Source organism: Gorilla gorilla, chromosome 7 (assembly GCF_029281585.2).
Source record: "Gorilla gorilla gorilla isolate KB3781 chromosome 7, NHGRI_mGorGor1-v2.1_pri, whole genome shotgun sequence".
NCBI lineage: Eukaryota > Metazoa > Chordata > Mammalia > Primates > Hominidae > Gorilla > Gorilla gorilla.
Window position 1 is genome coordinate 104,018,771 of NC_073231.2, and position 23,648 is coordinate 104,042,418.

The 23,648-nt window shown below is 39.2% G+C and overlaps 1 protein-coding gene and 1 non-coding gene across 4 annotated transcripts in view; both read right to left on the minus strand.

The window, feature by feature from the left end:
* Window positions 1-2,959: 2,959 nt before the first annotated feature.
* NIPAL2 (NIPA like domain containing 2) overlaps window positions 2,960-23,648 on the minus strand; it is a 103,961-nt gene continuing 83,272 nt past the window's right edge. Inside the window, exons 7-11 of one of the 3 annotated variants that reach the window (XM_004047356.5) lie at window positions 18,244-18,379; window positions 16,230-16,318; window positions 9,064-9,127; window positions 7,851-7,945; window positions 2,960-6,215 (exon numbers count right to left, since the gene is read on the minus strand). In XM_004047356.5, coding sequence (XP_004047404.1) covers window positions 6,103-6,215; window positions 7,851-7,945; window positions 9,064-9,127; window positions 16,230-16,318; window positions 18,244-18,379 — 497 coding nt within the window. In that variant the 3' untranslated portion in view covers window positions 2,960-6,102. The remainder of the gene's footprint in view (window positions 6,216-7,850; window positions 7,946-9,063; window positions 9,128-16,229; window positions 16,319-18,243; window positions 18,380-23,648) is intronic. The other 2 variants (XM_055348068.2, XM_055348070.2) reach the window with 2 other exon arrangements.
* On the minus strand, window positions 5,327-5,431 carry LOC115935656 (U6 spliceosomal RNA). The gene has a single exon (XR_004071280.2). It is a non-coding gene; the product is annotated as a U6 spliceosomal RNA (small nuclear RNA).

Consider the following 23,648-nt stretch of genomic DNA (forward strand, 5'->3'; position numbering starts at 1 on the left):
TCTCTGCTTCTATCTTCATAGGGCCCTCTCTGTGTTTTGCCTTTTCTGTCTAAGGACACTTGTCAATGGATTTAGGTGCCACCCAGGTAATCCCGGTTGCTTTCATCTCAAGATCCTGAATTTCTTTTGCAAAGAACTTGTTTCCAAATATGGTCACATTCACAGGTTGCAGGGTTTAGGACATGGACATATTGTTTCAGGGGCCACCATTTAACCCACTACAATCTTGAATCCCTTTGAAGACTGTGCCCTAGACCTTTCTCTCCTCCAAGCTCCCATGCCCTTTAAGTCTCTTAAGGCATTTTTGACATTCAATTGCACAGTGTAGGTACTTTGGCCACTTGTGCTAAGAGTGTGGGTTACAGAGCTAGATGTCCTGGGTTCAAATCCCAGCTCCGCCACTTGCCAGCTGAATGATACTGGTCAAGTCACGTAACTCCTTTTGCCAGGACTGGGACACAGTGAGGCACCTAGGGCACAACATTTAAAGAGGCACTCACTCTCAGGGTCCTCTCACCACCCCACAAGTCAGATTTTCATAAGCTTCATTAAATTGTGTGCCTTGGGCCTCTCTTGACTTACCCTAATCCCTGCCCTGCCTCTTATCATGGTTTTCTAATCTGTAAAGTGGGGATCAGGACCTCTCTAATAGAGAATTTTAAGGATGAAATGAATAACACAAGTAAAAGATTAGCAGTAAGAGCTCAGTAAATGATAGCTATGGTTTCTCTAACTAGACAGACAACTCCCAAAGAGCTGGTCTAATTCATCATCATATTCCCAATAGCTTTAAATTGCAAAAACTTGGAAGCTTTTTGCAATTGCAAGATGTCCTTCCAAGATGATATCTATTTATCTACTTGTCCAACCAAGTAGACGAATAGGCGAATAAACTGTGGTACATCCAGGCAATGGAATACTATTCAGCACTCAAAAGAAATGGGCAACTAAGTGTAAATAGCCATGGAGGAACCTTAAATCCATGTTACTAAGTGAAAGAAGCCAATTTGAAAAAGCTACATACTATATGATTTCAACATATGACATTCCGGAAAAGGCAAAACTTTGGAGACAGTAAAAAGATCAGTGGTTGCCAGGGCCTGCAGGGATGGAGGGATGACTAGGCAGAGCACAGAGGGTTTTTGAAACTGATCTGTATGATACTATCATGATGGGTACATGTCACCATACACTTGTCCAAACCCGTAGAATGTATAACAGCAAAAGTGAACCCTAACATAAACTAGGGAGTTTGGGTGATAATGATGTGCCAATGTAGGCTCATTGATTGTAACAAATGTACCACTCTGGTGGGGGATGTTGCTAATAGGAGAGGCTGTGCATGTGAAGGGGCAGGAAGCAGATGGCAATTCTCTGTACCTTCTGCTCAATTTTGCTGTGACCTAAAGCTACTCTACAAAATAAAGTCTATTAAAAAAATGCATGTTACATTGAAAATTGTAGGTGATCAATTATGCTTGAGTGAATTAATGAACATTTGCTAAGATTGAGTCATGTGGTAATTGAGCTAGTAGTCTATAATCAGGCAAATAACCCAGGCTTTGAGTCCCTGGGTCAAGAGTTCTTGAGTTGATTCATCTCCTTGTTCATGCACAGTGTTTAGAAGGTTTAGGTGAGGTGCTTTGGATAGAGGGAGTAGAGCCCAAGCCTCAGAACATTTCTGAGGTTGGTTTTCAAATTAGAACCATGAGGGAAAGGCTTGAAAGTGGGATGCGTGCACACTGGATGGATTTGTTCATGTTTGGATAGCAGCAACTCAAATGTGCAAAGTGGCTTCGGTCCATGCTTGCTGGTCCTACGAGGAATGGAGGGCTCTTTCTTGGCTATGCACTTGTCAGCTCCCTGGGAAGGAGATTCTTTCCTGGAACATGGAGACTATCTTACATCTTGTCTGGAACTCCATGAAACTCTTGGCAGCACCTGGCCCAGCAGGGTGCACCCCAAAACACCACATTTATTTGATATTGGGATTGATATTTCTCTTTTACATTGTGGTTGGGACTCATTAACTCTCAATAAGGACCAACATTAAATGAGGAGTTTCCTCCCTCTCAGGAAAAAAAAAAAAGCTTCCTTGGATGGGCCACAGCTCCTGTAACTGATTTGCTCTTCTGGCACAGGACATCATGTTGTGTGGTGCCCTGAGGCTGGTGAGAAAGGGAACAGACTCAAAAATTCCTGGGTGGGAAGGCTCTTCCCTGCATTTACCACAATTGCTAAAATGCTAGGTTTAATAGCTCAAGGCTGGTCTATATTTGCATGGAAACTGTGTATGTGTGGAATTTTATTTTATTTTTTTACTTCAAGATGGTCATAACAAGAGCCAGACTGTTGATGAGTCTAACGATTAGAAGCAGCCTCTAAATTCCCCATACAATCACGTTGGGTTCAATTTTGAGATTTTATTCTAATAGTTCAAAATGTGTGGTGTTTATCTAGCAACCTCACTAAAGGACTCACATTCACTGGTGCCAAACATGTGCATTAGCCTTGCAGCCGCCCAGTGCAAAGACTGCCTCTATAACCAGCCACAGAGTTTAAGTAAAGCAGTCTGGAAGAGTGTTGGGAAGGTTCATGTTAGTAACTGCTATATTTATGTCCATCATATCACTGTTAAATTGGCAAGCACTGAGGCAGCCTTCAGCATGGCTGAGTGTGTACACTCACCATTCCTGGATGAGTTGCATGCTTGGAAACAGGAGCACAAAGAGGGTGCTTGGCTTAGGGAACTTGGCTCGACATTTCTATCTCTTTGAGTCATGTCCACCATTACACCTGCGTCCTTTGGAGCCAAACTTACACATTACCACCATTACTCTTTCATAGCACTGAAATTGTACTCATCTATGAAATCTGCCTTTCTCTTTCTTACATTGCCACAGAACAGAATCTCTAGGAGTGTGTGGGGTATTGAAGAGGGGGAAGAATACATTCTGGGTCACTGCTTGAGAAATTTTTTTATTGTATTTGTTTTCAAGTGATTCTGGTAACCAACGTATTACAGTTACAGGGCAAGCAAACATTTAAGCCAAAAAACAATCATATGGCAAAGGCCTCTGCTTTAATCTACTACATGAGAGGTCATTGTTACTCATTTCCAAAGCTGTTATAGACTTGGAATGTGGAATTGGAGAGGCTTTTCGAATGTAGTTAGTTCACAAAAGAACCACTGCCTTTCAACTTGGACCCTAAGAATGAACTTATCACTTCCATTTAGAACTTATATAAGCAAAAATTTCTGAAGGCAAATATCAAGCTATGTTTCCACACTCCCAAAGTATCTCATTTGTCATGAGCCATGAGTGTCACTTTTTAAACTCCTTCCCTGAATGCCCAATCAACAGGAAAGCAGCTGCAGAGCAAGGGCAGAAGAGTCTAGACCAGGTATTGGGAACTATAGCTCACAGACTGGCCACTTGTTTTTTGTTTGTTTGTTTGTTTGTTTGTTTTTGAGACAGTCTTACTCTATCACCCAGGCTGGAGTGCAATGGCATGATCTTGGCTCACTGCAACCTCCACCTCCCGGGTTCAAGCGATTCTCCTGCCTCAGCCTCCCAGGTAGCTGGGACTCCAGGCACCCACCGTCACGCCTGGCTAATTTTTGTACTTTTAGTAGAGATGGGGTTTCACTATGTTGACCAGGCTGGTCCCAAACTCCTAACCTCAGATGATCTGTCAGCCTCAGCCTCCCAGAGTGCTGGGATTACAGGCATGAGCCACCATGCCTGGCCTGTAAATAAAGTTTTACTGGAACACAGCCATGCTCTTCTGTTTACATCTTGTCTATGGCTGCTTTAGTGCTACAATGGCAGAGTTGGGTAGTTGCACCATGTCTGTCAGTTGGGACAGACAACACAAACTCCAAAATATGTACTCTGTGGGTCTTTACTGAAAACTTTGTCGACCCTTGGTCTAGACAAATAGTCAGATGAGCTAACAGTTGGCTAAAGGTCCTCAACTCACAATGCCAAGAGAAGGACTGAGTTGGCTTTAGTTGTTGTCATGCACTGTGTAATTTAAAAAATCTTACAAGCCAGTACAACTAAAACTCCTATTTACCTTACTTTGGAGCAACAATATGGAAAGTAAAACTAGGTCTGAATATATTTTATATGTTACCTGGACTTCTAGAACATTGTTGATTGCTTAAATGTGCATAAGTCAATGTCATTTCTCAAAACGTTTAATAGATGCAACTGTTGGTGGCTGCTAGAGTACTGGTGTTATGCTTGTGCCTGTGTGAAATTCTACAGTGCTGAAAAGCTCATGCACTCTAGCTATGAATGCAGGTCTACTTGAAGCAAAAGTCTTCAATCTAATTGTTTTCTCAATCTTTGAAACCAGTTTTAAGAGTCACCAGAAATCTGTAGTTTAAGGCACCAGATACATTTCTTGGCTGAGCCTTGTAGTACCAATATACTGGACCAATTCGGTAAAATATGCCATAAATTATGACTGCTTTATCTGAATGCATGGGACACTTGCTATAATGGCGGGAATTATTACCAGGAGTTTAGGAGCCAGACATGGGTTCTGTATTTTTCATACATTGGTGATCAATTCAAATCTCTTTCCTTTGCAGCCAGGTTTGGTCAGTCTGGCCAGGAGTGCAGATTATGACAAAGAACAAAGCTAAAAGACCTGAGCCATTAAGGTTACAGTCTCAATACCACCGAGTTAAACGACCTATTTAAATGCAAGACTATTGATTGGAATGATGTTGGACAGACATGTCAGAAGTGATCTGAAGGCTTTGAAATGTCAGTAAGGGTGGGACTTATTGTTGGATGTTGGCTACAACGAAGGCTACCTCTTTTCTTCTCCTTTAAATATTAGGTAGATCATAAATAACAGATATTATTATGGATTCTACCTGCAAATGTGTCTTAGCAGATATGTGATGAATTGGAGTGGAAAAGCCATTCAGGAAACAGGAGGACTTGGGCTTCCTCTTGAAGCTCAGGTTTGACCACTGGGTTGTTTTCTATGTCTACAGATTTAAGTGGCTGAAATTCAGTTCTCTAATCACAACTCTCCTTTTATCTAGAAGAATTTACAAAGCTTGAGATAATGACTTTGGGAAGAAATGATGTGTAGTGAAACTGTCACTAAGAATTTAAATGTGATTTTTTAGACTTATATGGAGAATAAGACATATAAATCCACTTGATAAATTATGAGAGCTATAAAAAAGACATAGGATATTAAATTTTTCTTCAGTTTCAAGTATGATAGAATCATACAGCTGAAGAAAACATCACCGTTCTATATTTTTATTAAAAAATAAACAAACATTAGTCCTACTTTTTGTCTCTAATCCTTCATGAATTTATGTGTCAGCCTTGTGCGGGGGCTGTGCTAATCTTCTCTGCATTGTTCCTGTTTTAGTATATGGGCTACTGAAACAAGCAGAGTCCTACTTCTTAAACTTCCTCTTTCTTACATTTAAAAAGCCCACCAGTCAAGGTCTTTTAATTTTGGTGTACACCATCACTGAATGCCATTTATAAATTCTAATTTTAAAGAGACCCTTAATTTTCAAAGGAGGACTTTGATAGCATTAGTTTTCAGAAAAGATGACTTGCAATTCTAATTTAGGACTTGAAAGGTGAGATTTTTATAGGGAGGCTTATAAAAGGTGTCTTAGAAAAAAAATGAGCGCTCTCAAACCTTTCTTTTGGGAGTGAGGTTGTGGGGCTGAAGTGACTTTTTAAAGTGAAGCAACTGACACTACCCGTGGGGGAAGCCACCCATGCGACCTGTGGCCAAACCGCAAATGTATGTTTCTGTGCAACATTCCTGCTAGAGCAGCCGGGCTCTGAGTAAGGTGTAGCTGGCTAGATAATCACTAGGGAGAGGTCCAGGCTGTGGGGAACACTCCAAATCACATTCCATGGAAATATTAGACTGTCAGAGCTTAGGAAGTTCCCGATTGTCCATAGACGCTGAGGTGGGGGAAAGGACTGAAATGAATGCTAGCACATGTCAGCTTATAAAAGAGCTGCTGACACAAATTGAACATGTGCAATTTTTTAAAAAGGTGGTATCGAGTAACAGGCCAACAGCCGTCCCTCTCAGCACTTAGACCTCTTTCTTCTCTCCACTTTGGCTCTTTGTTGAGTCACTTCCATCAGGCAAAGTTCCGTAGGATAAGCTATTCGAATCTGGTTGTATTTTGTCCAACATTTGTTTCCCTGTGGAGATAATAATCATAGAGAATCTTTTGAGGTCTTACAGAAAAATAAGTCTTAATAATTTCTCCTCAATCTAGGCCACATTTGATCACCTCTCTTTTATACTATGTGGGCACTCTCTAAAGAGAAGAGATGAATATCAAGGAAGAAAAGGCCCTTGAAACGCCATGTCTCTAGCTATGCGATAGCGAGTTGTCTGTGTCAGAGCCACTATCCCCACCCCACAGGATCTACATGCTGGCCATGGAAATCAGGTGGGTTTAGTCTGGAGATTCACATGAAGCATTCACTCATCTCCAAGCCTTTCTCTCTGGGGTTGTGTCTTCTTTTCCATGTCGAATGCATATAACAACATAGAAAAATAGCCTTTGATAGTGACTTCTAAAGCTACTACGGAGCCTATGCACTGGGCTTTGTGAAATAAAAAATAGAGTTAAAAATAATCAGGCTCGGCGCAGTGGCTCACACCTATCATCCCAGCACATTGGGAGGCCGAGGCAGGCGAATCACTTGAGGTCAGGAATTCGAGACCAGCCTGGCCAACATGGTGAAAACCTGTCTCTGCTAAAAATAGAAAAATTAGCCGGGCATGGTGGTGCCTACTTGGGAGGCTGAGACACGAGAATCACTTGAACCCGGGAGGGGGAGGCTGCAGTAAGCTGAGATTGTGCCACTGCACTCCAGCCTGGGCAACAGAGCAAGACTCCATCTCAAAAAAAAAAAAAAAGTCAAACTTTATTTCCTATCAAAGAACCTCTAACCATATAAGGCTTCTATCACACGCACTTTGCCACTGATGCCAATTCTTTCATTGACTGCTCCCAGCAGATAAGATGGCTCGAATGGCAAAGAGAACACAGAATTCATTGCATGGGGCCATATTTCTCAGTCTTAGGGATGAGGCTTCCCTAGTTTTTGCTTCACAGGCATGATGCTAACAGAATGGTGGAGAAAGCTGTGAGAATATCTCCACTCCTGCCTGGAAACCTATAGGTCCCCCTACATCCCCAGTAAGGCTGGAGAGTGCTGAGGGCGGGTGGACAGGGGAAGAGGTGACACAGCAGACAGTTTCCTTTGTCCTGGACTTGGCTTTTGTTGTCTACATGACTAGGCGAGTTATTTCTCAGTGAGAGTGAGAACGGGAAAGAGTGTTTGCTCTCTGGGTAGGCGGGGTGAGGAAGGGGGAAGAAACTACTCATGTTTTGGTGACTGTCCTGAACCACAGTGCACAGGCCACCTCAGGCTTCCCCCAAGACATGCTCCTTAGCTGCCTACCCTTTGTCCTTGGATGTTCCTTCAAGGCTGTCAAAGTGGCAGGGGTCTGCTGCTGGTAGTCATTGCTACTCTTTTCTCTACCCTTTTCCAATTTAAGGAAACCCAAAAAGGAAATCCTCCAAATCACCCAAATCGAGGAAACATGGTCAGTTCTTTTATATCCCCAGTTCTGTGCAAAACTGACATTCAATAATTTATTAGTAACATTTACACTGAAAATAGCACCTTTGGTTTCATTATTAAATGTACATTTTTTAGGGTAAGAATTATGTTTTATATTAACTTACCACCCAAAATAATACCAATAATTATTCATTTATAAGGATCAAATTTTCCACTATAAAGAATATATGATTTTACCAGGAATATTTCCAAAATCAATATAAGACTGTTGCAGATGTTCCTTTTCTCGATTTCTTGTGACCAAAAATACACCAAGGAATGACAGAAAACACCTGTAAGGATAATATTAATAAAGAATACAAGAACACTGAAACAGACTCATGGTATTAAATAACTGAGCTCCATATTCTACATGATGACATAAATCCCATTGGTTTTGTTCATCCAGTTTCTCACGGTAAGCTTCCTAGTGCTTGTCTTAATTAGCACAGCCAATAGTTCTACCCAGAACCAAGACTTGGGCAGATTCCAGTAGATCTCTGGCCCAGGTTTTTACCATCTGGGGGCTAACTCAGGCTCAAAACCCTTTGGGACATCCTGTCTCATTTTCTGCCCATGCACGCCCAGATCCATTTCTGGCATGTGACACAAGAGAAAAAATAATTTATTCTTTAATTTTCTAAGAAATCTAGTTTTCCTTGGCCATAAGAGTAGTCATAATTTCCAGACCTCAGAAGTTTGGCCTTGCCCAATTATCTTATGAAATTGAATTTTCAAGATAGATGGCTTCCTACACCGAAAATAGCCTAGGCTCAAGTTTGCATAACAAAGATCATCTGACTACTAGATCAAGGAGCAGCTAAACATTTAATGAAGTGCCTCATGGAGTCATGGAAGCTCCTATACACTGGCGATATATTGTCAAAGTTCTGCTCTCTGTTTGCAAGCAATGCTAGCAATGATGCCCACCAAATCTCTAGGGAGAGCTCAAGCTGCACACTCTTAACACAAGAAATGGATGCTACCAACCTGATATTATCATGACTAAAGCAAGGGATCTGCCCATCTTGGCCTTTTATTTTGGGTGACCCTAGAGGATCATGATTCTCTAATTTAGATCTAATCTAGGGGTTCCCAAGAGCGAAGTAGGTCTGATACAGTACAGAAAGGTCGTGGAGTAACTACAAGGGCCAGTGGATGTATCTTGTCTTTGGCCTGGAATTGGAAATCCCCAGTGTTTCAGAACTGCAGAGATATACCTAAGTCACAAAGCCAAAGACACTGAGCCCTGTTTAGGGCCTTAAGTTAAAAAATATGTTTCTTTTAGGAGCTCAGGAAACTGATGTTTCTTATATTATTTTCCAATTTTCTATACCTCCGGTACAATGCCGAAAATCCTATGTAAAAGTAATAGAATTTCACATGCTTTACCTCTGAGACATTTACTCACCCAAAAAGATATATAAATACAGTGAGAAAAGCAGCACCAAGGAATTCCTGATAAAATATGATACCTGTAACACAGGAAAAGAAGACAAAATTGATTTTGAAGTAAGGTTATTTATAATAGCTAAATATTGTTTGTAAAATTATGTTAATATGTTATTTTTTCAAAGTAAATTTAGTCATCCTTAAAATGCACATTCAGCAGTTTAGTTTAAGAAAATTTGCATGCCACACATTCTGAATTATTCCAAAAAGAACATAGATTTGTAGATCTGATATAATTATCATTATTATAAAATAAACATAATTGACATATATTTGCAAGCAGAAATTTCTCATCCAGCCCAGGATTGCCCAACTGGAACATACAAGAAAACAACACTCTAGCAACTATTCCCCACCTGCAGTTTTAGGTCAGGGGTCAGCCAGCCTGGCCTGAGAGTCTGGGTAGACTCTGGGGCCTCTGACATGGCAGGTCCACCTCAGGCCAGCTGCTGCCACCCATGCTGTCACTCATGGAGATGCCCAGTGATCTGTTGGTCTGGCCACATGGCGACTCAAGTGCCGAAGCACACTCTAGCAGCTGAAGTGCTACCTTAGCTCTACTTCCCACTGCCAAGCCCCCTCTCATCTTCTTCTGGTCTTCCAAAGGTAAACAAGGATGCATCATCTACTTTGATGAACTTTGCTTCTCTCCCACTTGGTCTCAATGATTTCTTCTGTAAAGTTCCAAAGCTTTCATAGAGTTTTTGTTAAGATATCTTTAAGTTATATGTAGCCTGGAATTAATTTTTTTTGTGTGTGGTGTTATCCTTGCTAGCCAGCCAACAAATATTTATTGAACGTCTGCTGTGTGTCAGCCACTGCTCTAGGTCTTGGAGAAATGACAAGACAGAGACCTATCCTCAAGGAGCTTTCTCATTCTTCACCTTATCTCCTTACCTAGGGAATGAACTTCTTACAGGAAGAAGCCATGTCCAGTTCTAATGAATATTTGTTGAATGAATGAAACTTTCTGAAGCACACTCCAGGTTATTACATACTTCCTTATAATCATTTTAATGTTTTCATGTTATTTTAAACTGATATACCATAATATTCATTTCTTTAAGGGCATTTCAAGTTGGTTCTACATCTTTTTTCTCTTTTTTTTTTTCAATTGTTTTTCTTCAGTAAAGCAGCAATATACTTCTTCGTACAGGTGTATCTTGGAGATATGTGGGTTTGGTTCCAGACCACATCACAATAAAGCTAATCTCTCAATAAAGCAAGTCACACTAAATTTTTGGTTTCCCAGTGTACATAAAAGTTATGTTTACACTATACTGTAGTTTATCAAATGTGCAATAGCATTATGTCTAAAAAAAGTACATGCCTTAATTAAAATACTTTATTGCTAAAAATGCTAATGATCATCTGAGCCTGAGTGAGTCCTATCTTTTTGCTAGTTGTAGGGACTTTCCTCAGTGTTGATGGTTGTTGATTGATCAGGGTGGTGGTTGCTGAAGGTTGGGGTGGCTGTGGCAACTTCTTAAGATAAGACAATAATGAAGTTTGCCACATCGATTAACTCTTTCATGAAAGATTTCTTTGTAGCATGCCATGCTGTTTGACAGCATTTGACTTGCAGTAGAAATTCTTTCAAAATCTCTACTTAATCTTCTTGAACACAGCTGCTGCTTTATCAACTAAGTTACTGAAATATTCTAAATCCTTTGTTTTCATTTCAACAATGTTCCAAGCATCTTCACCAAGAGTAGTTTCCACTTCAAGAAACCACTTTGTTTGCTCTTTTATAAAAAGCAACTCCTCATCCATTAAAGTCTGATTATGAAGTTGTAGCAGTTCAGTCACATCTTCAGGCTCCACTTCTAATTCTAGTTCTTTTCCTATTTCCATCACATCTGCAGTTACTGCCTTCTCTGAAGTCTTGAACCTTTCAAAATCATCCAGGAGGGTTAGAATAGACTTCTTCCAAACTCCTGTTAATGTGCATATTTTAGCCTCCTCCCATGAATCACAAAAGTTCTTAATGACATCAAGAAAATCAGAAAGTTTTCAATTTACTTTGCTAAGATCAATCGGCAGAATCATTATCTATGACAGCTACAGCCTTACAAAATGTATTTCTTAAATAATAAGACTTGAAAGTCAAAATTACTCATTGATCCATGGGCTGCAGAATGAATGTTGTGTTAGCAGGCATGAAAACAACATTCATCTCTTTGTACATCTCCACAAGAGCTCTTGGGTGATCAGGTTCATTGACAATAAGCAGTAATATTTTGAAAGGAATCTTTTTCCTGGTCAGTAGGTCTCAACAGTGGGTTTAAAATATTCAGTAACCCATGCCATAAACAGATGTGCTGTTATCCAGGCTTAGTTGTTTCATTTAAAGAGTGCAGGCAGAATAGATTTAGCATAATTCTTAAGGGCCCTACGGTTTTCAGAATGGTTAATAAGCATTGGCTTCAAATTAAAGTGCCCAGCTGCATTATTCCTCACAAGAGAGTCAGCCTGTCCTTTGAAGCTTTGAAATCAGACATTTACTTCTCCTCTTTAGCCATGAAAGTCCTAGATGGTGTCTTCTTCTAATAGAAGGTGGTTTTGTCTACATTGAAAATCTGTATTTTAGTGTAGCCACCTTCATCAATGATCTTAGCTAGATGTTCCAGACAACTTGCTGCAGCTTTTACATCAGCACTTGCTGCTTCATCTTGTATTTATGATATGAGGATGGCTTCTTTCCTTAAACCTCATCAACCAACCTCTGATAGCTTCAAACTTTTCTTCTGTCATTTCTTCACCTCTCTTAGCCTTCATAGAATGAAAAGAGTTACGGCCTTGCTCTGGTTTAGGCGTTGGCTTAAGGGAATGTTGTGACTGGTTTGATCTGTCCAGACCACTCAAACTTCCTTTATATCAGTGATAAGGTTGCTTTACTTTCTTATCATTCATGCGATCACTGGAGTAGCATGTTAAATTTCCTTCAAAAAGTTTTTTTCTTTTTCTTTTTCTTTTCTTTTTTTTTTTTTGAGACAGAGATTCACTCTTGTTGCCCAGGCTGGAGTGCAATGGTGCCATCTTGGCTCACCGCAACCTCCGCCTCCTGGGTTCAAACAATTCTCCTGCCTCAGCTTCCCAGGTAGCTGGGATTACAGTCATGTGCCACCATGCCCGGCTAATTTTGTATTTTTAGTAGAGACAGGTTTTCTCTGTGTTGGTCACGCTGGTCTCGAACTCCCAACCTCAGGTGATCCGCCCGCCTCAGCCTCCCAAAGTGCTGGGATTACAGACATGAGACACTGCGCCCGGCCCAAAAACTTTTTTCTTTTGTATTCACAGCTTGGCTAAATGTTTGGTGCAGAAGGTCTACCTTTCAGCCTATCTTGGCTTTTGACATGCCTTCATCACTAAGCTTAATCGTTTCTAGCTTTTGACTTAAGGGAAGGATTGTGGGATGCTTCCTTTCATCTGAACAGTTACAGGCCATTGTAGGGTTATTATATTTAATAATATAGCCAGATTTCAATATTATTGTGTCTCAGGGAATAAGGAGGCCCAAGGGGAAGGAGAGAGATGTGGGAACAGCTGGTCAGTGGAGCATCAGAACACATACATTTATTGATAAGTTGGCAGTCTTACACAGATGCAGTTTGTGGTGCCTCAAAACAATTATGGTAGTAGCATTAAAGATCACTGATCACAGATCACCATAACAGATATAATAATAACAAACTTGAAATAATGCAAGAATTACCAAAACGTGACACAGAGATATGAAGTGAGGACATGCTGTTGGAAAAATGATTCCAACAGATTTGTTCAATGCAGGATTATCACAAACCTTCAATTTGTAAAAAATGCAATATCTGCAGAGCACAATAAAATGAGGTATGCCTCATCAACACATTTTCCCAGGTATTTTATGAATTTTTGTGGGGTTTTTTAGAAGTGGAATTTCTGTTTCTAGAGATTTTCTTGGTCCTCCAAGAAAATCTTTATTTATTTATTTTTAACTTTTATTTATTTAGAGATAGGGTCCTTCTCCGTCACCCAGGCTGGAGAGTAGTGGCGTGATTATAGCTTACTGTAACCTTGAACTTCTAGGTCAAACAATCCTACCGCCTCAACCTCCTGAGTAGCTGGGACTAAAGGTGTGCACTGCCACACCTGGCTATTTTTTTCCCAATTTAGAAACGTTGTAGTAAAATATACATAACATAAAATTTACCATCTCAATCTTTTGTTTTCAGTGTATAGTTCAGTAGTGATAAGTAGGTTCATACTGTTTTGCAACCAATTTCCAGAACTTTTTCATCTTGCAAAACTAAAATTCTATTCCCATTATACAACTCATTTCCTCCTCCCTGCAGCCATCATTCTACTTTTGTTTCCATAAATCTCACTACTCTAGATATCGCATATAAGTGGAATCATAGAATATTTTTATTTTTGTGACTGGCTTATTTCACTTACCATAATGTTCTCAGGGTTCATCTATGTTGTAGCATGTGTTATAATTTCCTTCCTTTTAAAAGCTGAATATATTCCATTGTATATATATACCACATTTTGTTTATTTATTCATCTGTTGATGGACATCTGGGTTGCTTCTACCTTCTGTCTATTGTGAATAATGCTGCTATGAACATACATATACAAATGTCTTTTCAAGACCTTGCTTTTAATTCTCTTGCCTAGAAGTGAAATTACTAGATCATATGGTAATTCCATTTTTAATTTTTTGAGGAACTGCCACACTGTTTTCCATAATGGCTGCACCATTTACATCCCCACCAATGGTGTACAAAAGTTCCAGTTGATCCACACCCTCACCACCATTTGTTGTTTTCTCTTGTTAATAGCAGCCATCCTATTGGGTGTGAGATTATATCTCATTGTGGTTTTGATTTGCATTTCCCTTATGATTAGAAGTGTTGAACATCTTTTCACATCTTTTGGCCATTTGTGTATCTTCTTTTCAAGAACATCTATTCAAGTTCTTTTCCCATTTTAAAATCAGGTTATTTGGGTTTTTGTTGTTGACTTGTAGAATCAAAGAGTAGAAATATTGTTAAGGCTTTTGATAAAAACTACAAAACTCAGTTCTAGGAGGGTGGTGGCATGTTACCTAGCCCATAAGAGTGCCTGTGATACTGTAGCCTTATCAGCATTGGATATTGCAATAAAAAGAACAATCAAAACTTGACTAATTAGTAGGCAAAATACGGTCTCATCTTAATTGTAAGCTATGCTTTCTCATGGAGGCAGAGAGGAGAAGTAGTTGGCAAGCTCCACCACCATACCACTCACCAGTAACATCAGGGGGACTCTTATGACTCCCAAAAGGTCTTGCCATCCCCCCGACTCATCAATTACTCTGTATGCTGAGTATTAAGACCCAGCCCTGTTGGTCCTCCTAGAAAATCTTTATTTATTTATTTTTAACTTTTATTTTTTTAGAGACGGGGTCCTGCTGTGTCACCCAGGCTTGAGAGCAGTGGTGTGACTATAGCCCACTGTAACCTCGAACTTCTGGGTTCAAGCGATCCTCCTGCCTTAGCCTCCTGAGTAGCTGGGAATACAGGTACGTGCCACCATACCTGGCTGATTTTCCCCCTAATTTGTTAGAGATGACATCTTGCTATGTTCCCAGGCTGCAGAAAATCTTCCGATCAGGGCAACTATATTCTTTATGCAATTAATATTAACTCTCAGGCTTATGTCATTTCTATGTCTCTTTTTGGCCTATTTTCCTTTTCCAATAATTCTAAGACATATCAATATGCAATCTTTTCTTAATTTATTAACTAGCTTAAAATACTAAAAAATTAGATGTCATGGGATAGAATATTTTCTTTAAATATTAAGTTTCAATTTTGGGAAACAGAAAATGCATTAATTCCTTTAAAGGACTACCCACTGACAGTCACATTGTTTTCCATAAAATGAAAAAAAAAATGTGCCAGTTAGGAAACAGGCAATCCTCAATTACTCCCCCAAATACATAAACTTTACATTGAGAAATGAACTCTCAAGATCAAGAAGGTGGTAAATACATCAAATAAGCCAATGAATGAGGGCATACCAGTACCAAATATAGAAATGGTATACTCGAATCAACTGTTTTTGGTTTGGACCGAGTTTCAAATTTATACTTTTAGTTTTAATGCTATCATGCCTGTCATATTTTAAAAAATGGTCCATACTAATAAAAGAACTGCAATAGTAGAAAAATAGAGGCCAGAATAGCAAAGGCAGTAGTTTCTATTCTTGTCTCTCAGGCTTGCCCTGGAACATTGAATTCAGTTTTGGATTGTACTCTCTGATCGAGCTGGTGAGGGGCATATAGGGAAGAGTTAGTAGAATTGGGCATGTATGGCTCAGAGACAAGACTCAAGAGGACCTTTCAGTTGCTTTGATGATCAGAAGGGCTGATATAGCTTGGATATCTGTCCCCTCCAAATCATATGTTGAAATGTGATCCCCAAATGCTGGAGGTGGGGCCTAGAGGAAGGTGTTTGGGTCCTGAGGGTGGATCCTTCACGAATGGTTTGGTGTCCTCTGTCAGTACTGAGTTCATATGAGATCTGGTTGTTAAAGAGACTGGGACCTACCCCTCTCCCTCGCCCCATCTCTTCCTATGTGACGTGTCTGTTCTCCCTTTGCCTTCTACCATGAGTAAAAGCTTCCTGAGGTCCTGACAAGAAGCAGATGCTGGCACCATGCTTCTGTACAGCCTGCAGAACCATGAGGCAAATAAACCTCTTTTAAAAATAAATTACTCCGTCTCAGGTATTCCTATATAGCAACACAAAATGGACTAATCCAAGGGCTGGCAAGGGAAAGACTCCAACAAGAACAAAGATGAGTGTCTTAAATTTGCAAGGAAACTCATTTCAGCTCCAATATAAGAAAACACTTTCTACTTAGAAATCTCCAGAGAATGAGAGTGATCCAAAGCAGGACTGAGCTGACCCAGGAGGCAGAGAGCATTCACACAAAGTAGAGGAACCTCTCCTGGAAGATTGTCATAGGGGAAATTCAGACACCAGGTGGAGGCAACACAGATCCTTACAACCTAAAGATTTCTGGATTCGCTCATTTACTCTGAGAGAAACTTCATTTATGCTTGGAATCTCCTATGTATAGAAAACCAAAACTCACCTGCAACGATGGCACTGATTGTAAAGAAAATATGATTAACTGGCACTACTGTTGTCGTATTGTAGAGTTTCGTGGCTTGATTCAGGAACCTAGGGCAGAAGGCACTTACTGGAGCTTTGGCTTTAAGAGACATTCAGCAATAAGTTAACAATAACTTCAAGAAACACGTGTTCTTTAGCTACAACTACAAAGGGAAAGGAGGTGCAGTGAAAGGGCATTTCCAATCAGCAGTCATAGCTTATATGCATCTGATGTATGAGATCAGATGTCAGGTTTTATGGTCTGTTTAAACCAACAACAGTAACAATGAAAAGCAATTAATCATATTCCGAGGCCACAGAAGTTTGAGTTGGAAGCGATTCAAGCTGCTGGACCAGTATCACACTGGGCCTGATTCATTAGGATAGACCCTAGAATCTGTTAAATATCATATCTGGGGAATAGTAGAGCTATCCACTGACATGCCACGTGCCAAGAAAGAAGATGGAGAAGTAAAGGAATGTTTAATGTTTCAAAAACAATGCTCAGTGCTCCAGCTGCAGAGCACATGTGGGAGCTCAGCTTCTCATTCTGGCCACCAACACAAATGCAGTTCCCACAACTGTGCTGTGCTGCCCTGCTAGGGACTAGATTGTTTTTTGAAGCAGTGAATTGCACTATCACCGGGGTGCTTTTAAAAAGCACTAATGCTTAGGTCCTACTCTAGAGAAATTGAAAAAAGTACTTTGTGGGTAGAGCCTGTGTGTGTGTGTGTGTGTGTGTGTGTGTGTGTGTGTGTGTGTACGTACACATATGTAGGTATACATAAATGCATGTATGTGCATGTATGCCTGCAAGTACATATATGTACAAAAGCCAGGTCATATACATGCATGTACATATGTATGTACAAAAACCAGGTCATTTTAATGGGCAACCAGGGCTGAGAACCACAGTCGTACAGCGTGATGGGTGCAGGAGACTGAGACAAGGGTGACAGGATGCAGTTTACCCCCAATTGTGTCTGCCTGTCAAATTTACAAAGTATGGTATGAAGATAATGCCACTAATCCCAAAAGATACTGTGGCAGTACCAATTAATTCAGAAGAAAAAGATAAATGAAATAGCAAATGCAAGTATTAGAAACACAGGCTTATAAGGAGATGACAAACCAGTGACAAAACATTGGGTTTTTCCAGTAATTCTCCACAGACCTTGTAACAGGGCCTATCTTCAGCCCATAACAATTAGATGGTATTTCTCACACCTACAGAAGGAACCACTCCTGTACTGATTTTGAGCTCTGATTTCTTATCTGGGATGGTGCTTTTGCATAGCACTTTGGGGTGAACAGAAAACTTTCAGGTCAACTCAAGAAAGCCCAGCAGGCAAAGGCACAATCCCAATGTGAGAGATAGAGGGGAAGTGATTAGAGTTGATGGAGGTGGGGGCAGGGAAGAGCAGAAATTTAAAACGTTCCATGTCACCACTATTAGGCCTCAAGAGAAACATAAAACAATCATTCCGCAATCCCATGGATACAAAGGAAATTCTGGCCAAAGATGCAAAATTTTGGGGAAAGGATTTCCCTCCCGGCCAAATGTCTGGTTTCGTCCTTCTCTGGGCAATTAGTGAGCATGAGCTAAGAAATGAAGGTGAAGGGTTCATGTGTGTCCTATATTTAGAATGAAAGCCTGGATGTGGACCTGACCCTTTGATTTATTGCTAATGACAACCTGTGTACCACGGATATTAATTACAAGCAGAAGAGCATCAGGAAAGTATCAAAGTGCACTTAGCTGGATTAAGGCTGTGCTTTAGAACTCACAAGACATGAAGGCAACCCTTCATAAAAACTCATTATTGGATGCAAAGGAGGAAGCAAGGCATGTTGGCTGAGGACAAGCTACAGGCCCTTCACCCTTAGAAATCAGTTGTATCTCATTTTAATTATCATCTGAAGCCAGTAAAGATTAATGCCCAGAGAAGCACCGGAATGTTGAAAGATTAGTGAGTATGCAGAAGCTAACTTACTTGACTTGGAAAACACAAGATGCTATCATGATGATAAACATGATATAGAAAATGGGGTAAGTTAGTTGCATTGTATCCATCACAGAAAAAGTGATCATGCCTGAGACGGCCTTTACTGAAATAACAGTCAATGAGGCTGAAAAAGAAAACAAAAAACACAAATAAAGAACATATTTCAGATTGAATTAACAAATATCTTAAGCTTATGTAGTAGAGTAGCAAATATACCAATTATGGTTTAAGAATGAACACAGTTGTGAGAGGTGTAGGAAGGGATGTGACATTAGTAAGCAGTGGCCTTGTTGCTCGAGCCATGCTGGATATGAAATTTGCTTAAATCAGCTAAAGATCTGCTGTGTGACTGTGTGTTTTTTTTTTTAATCTGTGGAGCAAGATGCTTCTTTTCCATCCCTAACTGTTGAAAGAATGCTGTGGAGGTTATAATTACTAATAGATGGGAAAGGCAAAAACAATGGAGGGAGGAGATAAGAAAAGTCAGATTGTCCATGTGACATTAGTGAGAAAATAACTATTAAACTATACTGAAAATTTAAAAACCAAGTAGATGAGAAGACTGGAAAGTGAAATGCAACTCACTTCTTGAGTTTACTTAGAGTTGTACTAAGTCATTGCTTCTCAGCCTTTTGGCTAAAATCAAGTGAGTTGTGCTAAGTCTGTATATGAGCCCTTTTGTTAGGAGACATCTAGAAGTTTCATTAAGAATATTTTTGACAATGACAATAATTGGAAGCAGGAGCAGAGTCGAGTATTCATTTCTCAGGGTGGACCATCAATTTAAGGTTTACATAAGCAATAGCTATTTATGTTCTATGCTAAAGAGGAACTCATCCCTTATGAGAACAAACTGTTCATAGGTTCCAAACAGCAATTAAGAAAAAGTAACTTGATAAGGTTATATCACTATGAAAGTAATGGAGCATTTTCTGGCAACATCATCTTTCTGTAAGGAAGAAAAGAATGCTGTCTGTCTTATGTCCCTCGAAGTTACTGTTGCAAATAATTCCATAATTTAGCTAAAACTCACTGAAAGTTCAAAAATAATTTTTACATGAAATAAAAAACTATAAGTCAAAGGCAATGCGAAGGAGAAATACTCCTTTTGTTGCTGTTGATCTACTTGGTCATAATATATCTGAGTTTCCTTCATTTTATTTGAAAAGGTATTTTATGTATGTGTGTGTGTGTATATATATATATGTATGTATGTATTTGAAATATATATATATTTAAAACAGCAAGTGGTGGCTAGCCAAGAAAAGCCTCCCATAATATCCTTTTCCAAAAACTGAAAATATACTTTAACTTGAAGGGTACTAGGGCACACTTCCAAATTAGGCATTTTCTTTTAGTTAAAAATCATAATTGGCCAGGCGCGGTGGCTCACACCTGTAATCCCAGCACTTTGGGAGGCCGAGGCGGGCGGATCATGAGGTCAGGAGATCGAGACCATCCTGGCCAGCACAGTGAAACCCTGTCTCTACTAAAAATACAAAAAATCAGCTGGGTGTGGTGGCAGATGCCTGTATTCCCAGCTACTCGGGAGGCTGAGGCAGGAGAATGGCGTGAACCCAGGAGGCGGAGTTTGCAGAGGGCCACTGCACTCCAGCCTGGGTGACAGACCGAGACTCTGTCTCAAAAAAAAAAAAAAAAAAAAGGAAAAAAAATCATAATTGACAGAGGAGATCAGGTGATAAATTCTAAAAACAAACCCCACTTCTCAACAAAGAGGCCCTTACAATCAGGCCTTTCTCCATCTTAAGATGTCTTTTGACCTGATTCTTTTACATATTTCCTACTGATTATGCCAATAGTCACATCTTAGCTAAACTAGGCATTTTAAATATCTATAGAGATCTGTGTGTCACTTGATGGTTTAAGTTTGTAGGTTAGCTCTTGAGGGACCTTGATTTCCTTCTAAACACTGCCTGAAATTAGAACACAGTGTGATTATGATCTTGTGGTCTGAACAGCCAGGTTTCCCAATGGGACAATTAATGGAGAAGGAGTTGAACATACTGTTCCATTAGCCTCAGAACCTCAGAATTGCAAAGGACCTTAAAGGTCATCTGATTTAACCACTATCTGATTTTATATTATACTTCAACACAAGACAAAGACAAAACTAGAATTCTCTGTTATTGATAGCTAAACAAACTATCAATTTCTGTAGCCAATCATTACATTTTCAAAGCATGCACAATTGTCAACTGATTAATCACTATTTTAACCTGTAAATTATTTCTAGGCTGGTGTTGAGTACTTCTAAGTATTTTTGGGGGGTGGTTGATGAGGATAGGTGGAAATACATAATTGTAATGCAGTGTTCTTCTAACGTTATACTTAAAAATAGAAGGTACTTAGGTAAGCACAGAAAAAAAGATGAGAATAAACTACATCAAGATATTGTCAGTGGTTATCTCTAGCACTGGGATAATGAATTAACTTTAAATTCATTTAAAAAATCTACAAAAGTAAACATATTCATTTAAAAATTTTTGGAAAATGTGGGAAAGCCTGGAAAGGAAAATTAAAATTACCTGTAGTTTCAGCACTCACCTCAAATCATTTTTGACATTTGGACATGTTGTTATTTTCCTACCTATAAGTATGAATAGGTTACAACATGTGAATCATAAGGTATATGCTACTTAGGAGCTTATTTTCCAAGTATATAACACTTAGGAACCTATTTACCTAAAGTATTTTCTATTCCATTAAGTATTCTTCTAAAGCATGAATTTGTATGAATTTATTTTGGCAATTCTCTATTTTTGGATATTTAGATTGTATCCATTTTTTTTTAACTATTAAAAGTGGGGCTGTGATGAATATTCTTGAACGTAAGTCTTTGTTTATCACTCTGCCTATTTCCTTAGGAAAACCACCAAAGGGGAATTCCTGACTACAGCCACTGTGAAGGCTTGTGAAATATACTAGCAAACTGCCTTCCAGAGAGTACCAGTCACACTCTGTTGTACAGTGCTCAGTTGCACCAGATTTTTATATTTTTCTTTGTATCTTTCTCTATTTTCTTAATTGTCAATAATTACCATGTATACTTTCATCATTAGAACAACACCATTTTTTCTAAACATGTGCTGACCTGTTTTTGAAATTTGGCCCTCTCAATTCCCTCTTAGATGTTCATCAACATACCTCCTTTCAAAAATTTTCCTAGGTTGCCGTCAACATTTCCTTATGAGAGCCATAAGCATTTTATTTATTAATTTGTCCCTGATAACCAAAGCATTCCATGGATAGAGAAGGACTTCCTGGCCTTCCTGGTTTCCTGATCAACCCAGAGGCGTTAGAGTACTTTTTTTTTTGATGTGGAGTTTCGCTCTTATGGCCCAGGCTGGAGTGCAATGGTGCGATCTTGGCTCACTGCAATCTCCGCCTCGTGGGTTCAAATAATTGTCCTGTCTCAGCCTCCTGAGTAGCTGAGATTACAGGCACCCACCACCACACCTGGCTAATTTTTGTATTTTTAGTAGAGCTGGGGTTTCACCATGTTGGCCAGGCTGTTCTCAAACTCCTGACCTTAGGTGATCCACCTGCCATGGCCTCCCAAAGTGCTGGGATTACAGGTGTGAGCCATCACACCAGGCCTGGAGTCCTTTAAGAATGATCACCACTACTGGCAAAGTGGGCCATTCGCCAGAAGCCAGGTTTCTTTCTTCTGACTACCCTCACTTGCTATTTTCTTTTTTTAATTCCATTTTTTATCAGTCACACAAGCAATATCATGTACTTTGTTACGTCTCATGGATACAACGTGACTTTCATAATTACTTTTTTAAAACGTACTAATGCTCATTGTACAATATTCAAGATGAGCACACAGTGCAGAGTGAGCATCTTGGTTCTCATTTCTTGCCGTAATGAGAACGCTTCTGGTATTTCACCAACAAGTTCTTTATTAGGAGTGCATATGAAACTTGATGAACTATATTAATGAATTTCTTAAAGAATCCTTCTTTCATTCCCATAGTTAATTAAATTCAAATGTTTACTGGGTGATTACTGTGCTCAATTCTACTTAAAGAATATATACTGTAAATAATAGACATGCTCTAATCTGGCCAGGAAGAGGGGCTCATAACAGCATATAAACATATAAGTAGAATATGTAAGTGCAAATTGTTGTAAGTGTTACAGAGAAGAACCAGTTTTATTAAGACCACTTGGGCCAGGTGCGGTGGCCCATGCCTCTAATCCTAGCACTTTGGGAAGCTGAGGCAGGTGGATTGCTTGAGCCTAGGAGTTTGCGACCAGCCCGGGCAACATGGGGATACCCTGTCTCTCCAAAAAAAAAAAAATTAGCCAGGCATGATGCCACGCATCTGTAGTCCCAGCTACTCAGGAGGCTGAGGTAGGAGGATCACTTGAGGCTGGGAGTTTGAAGCCGCAGTGAGCTATGATTGTGCCACTACACTCCAGCCTGAGTGACAGAGCAAGGCTCTGCCTCAAAACAAAACAAAGACCACTTTGTCACTGAGTATGATTTGCTCTGTGTTTTATTTGTTAATTTTATTTTTTTGGATTTTTGTATCAATATTTAGCAGTGATATTATTTCATAGTGTTTTTTGTTTGTCCTATTTTGTTTCCTATTTTGGGAGGTGAGTCTTATCTGATTATGTTTTCTAAAAAGTAAAAGCTTGCTTCTTATATCCTCAAATAGTTGCAACAACATCAGAATAATCTATTCCTTAAGGATTTGAAGATATTACCTTTGGAACTCTCTAGGCCTGGTTCTTTTTTAGGATATAGCTTTTTAACAACTCCTTTATTTCCTCCATAGTTATTTTCATTAAAAAATAAGCAATTCATTCAAATTTATATATATGCATATCTATCTATCATTTCTATTTTGGGGTATTTGTGGTTTTTCTTTTTTTCTGATGGAGGATCTATTTTATTAGTTGTCTTTTAAGAACACGTTGTGTTTAGTTATAAATCCATTACTTTTTTTGTTTCTATTTCATTAATTTTTGCCTTTTAAATTAATTTTAATTAATTCTTTCTGCTTTCCTTAGCTTTATTTCAGTATTTTTTCTAATTTCTTGAGTTGAATGCTTAATTGACTTACATTTAAAGCAATCAATCTCTCTGAATACAGCATTAGTCATGAACTCTAGGTTTAATATTAAGTGCTTTAATAATAATTTAAAAATATGCTGCAATTAAATCTTGGTTTGTACTTTGCACAGCTGCAGTTTAAGGGTAGTGTTAACATTTCCAGGTGGTAGGGTTTTACTGGTTTCTATTTTTGTTATTATTTTTCTGTTTTTATTTCACTGTGATCTGAGGATGTGGTCTGTATTCTTTCAACTTCCTGGAATTTATCAAGGATTTCTTCATGGTCAATTATAGGATCAACTTT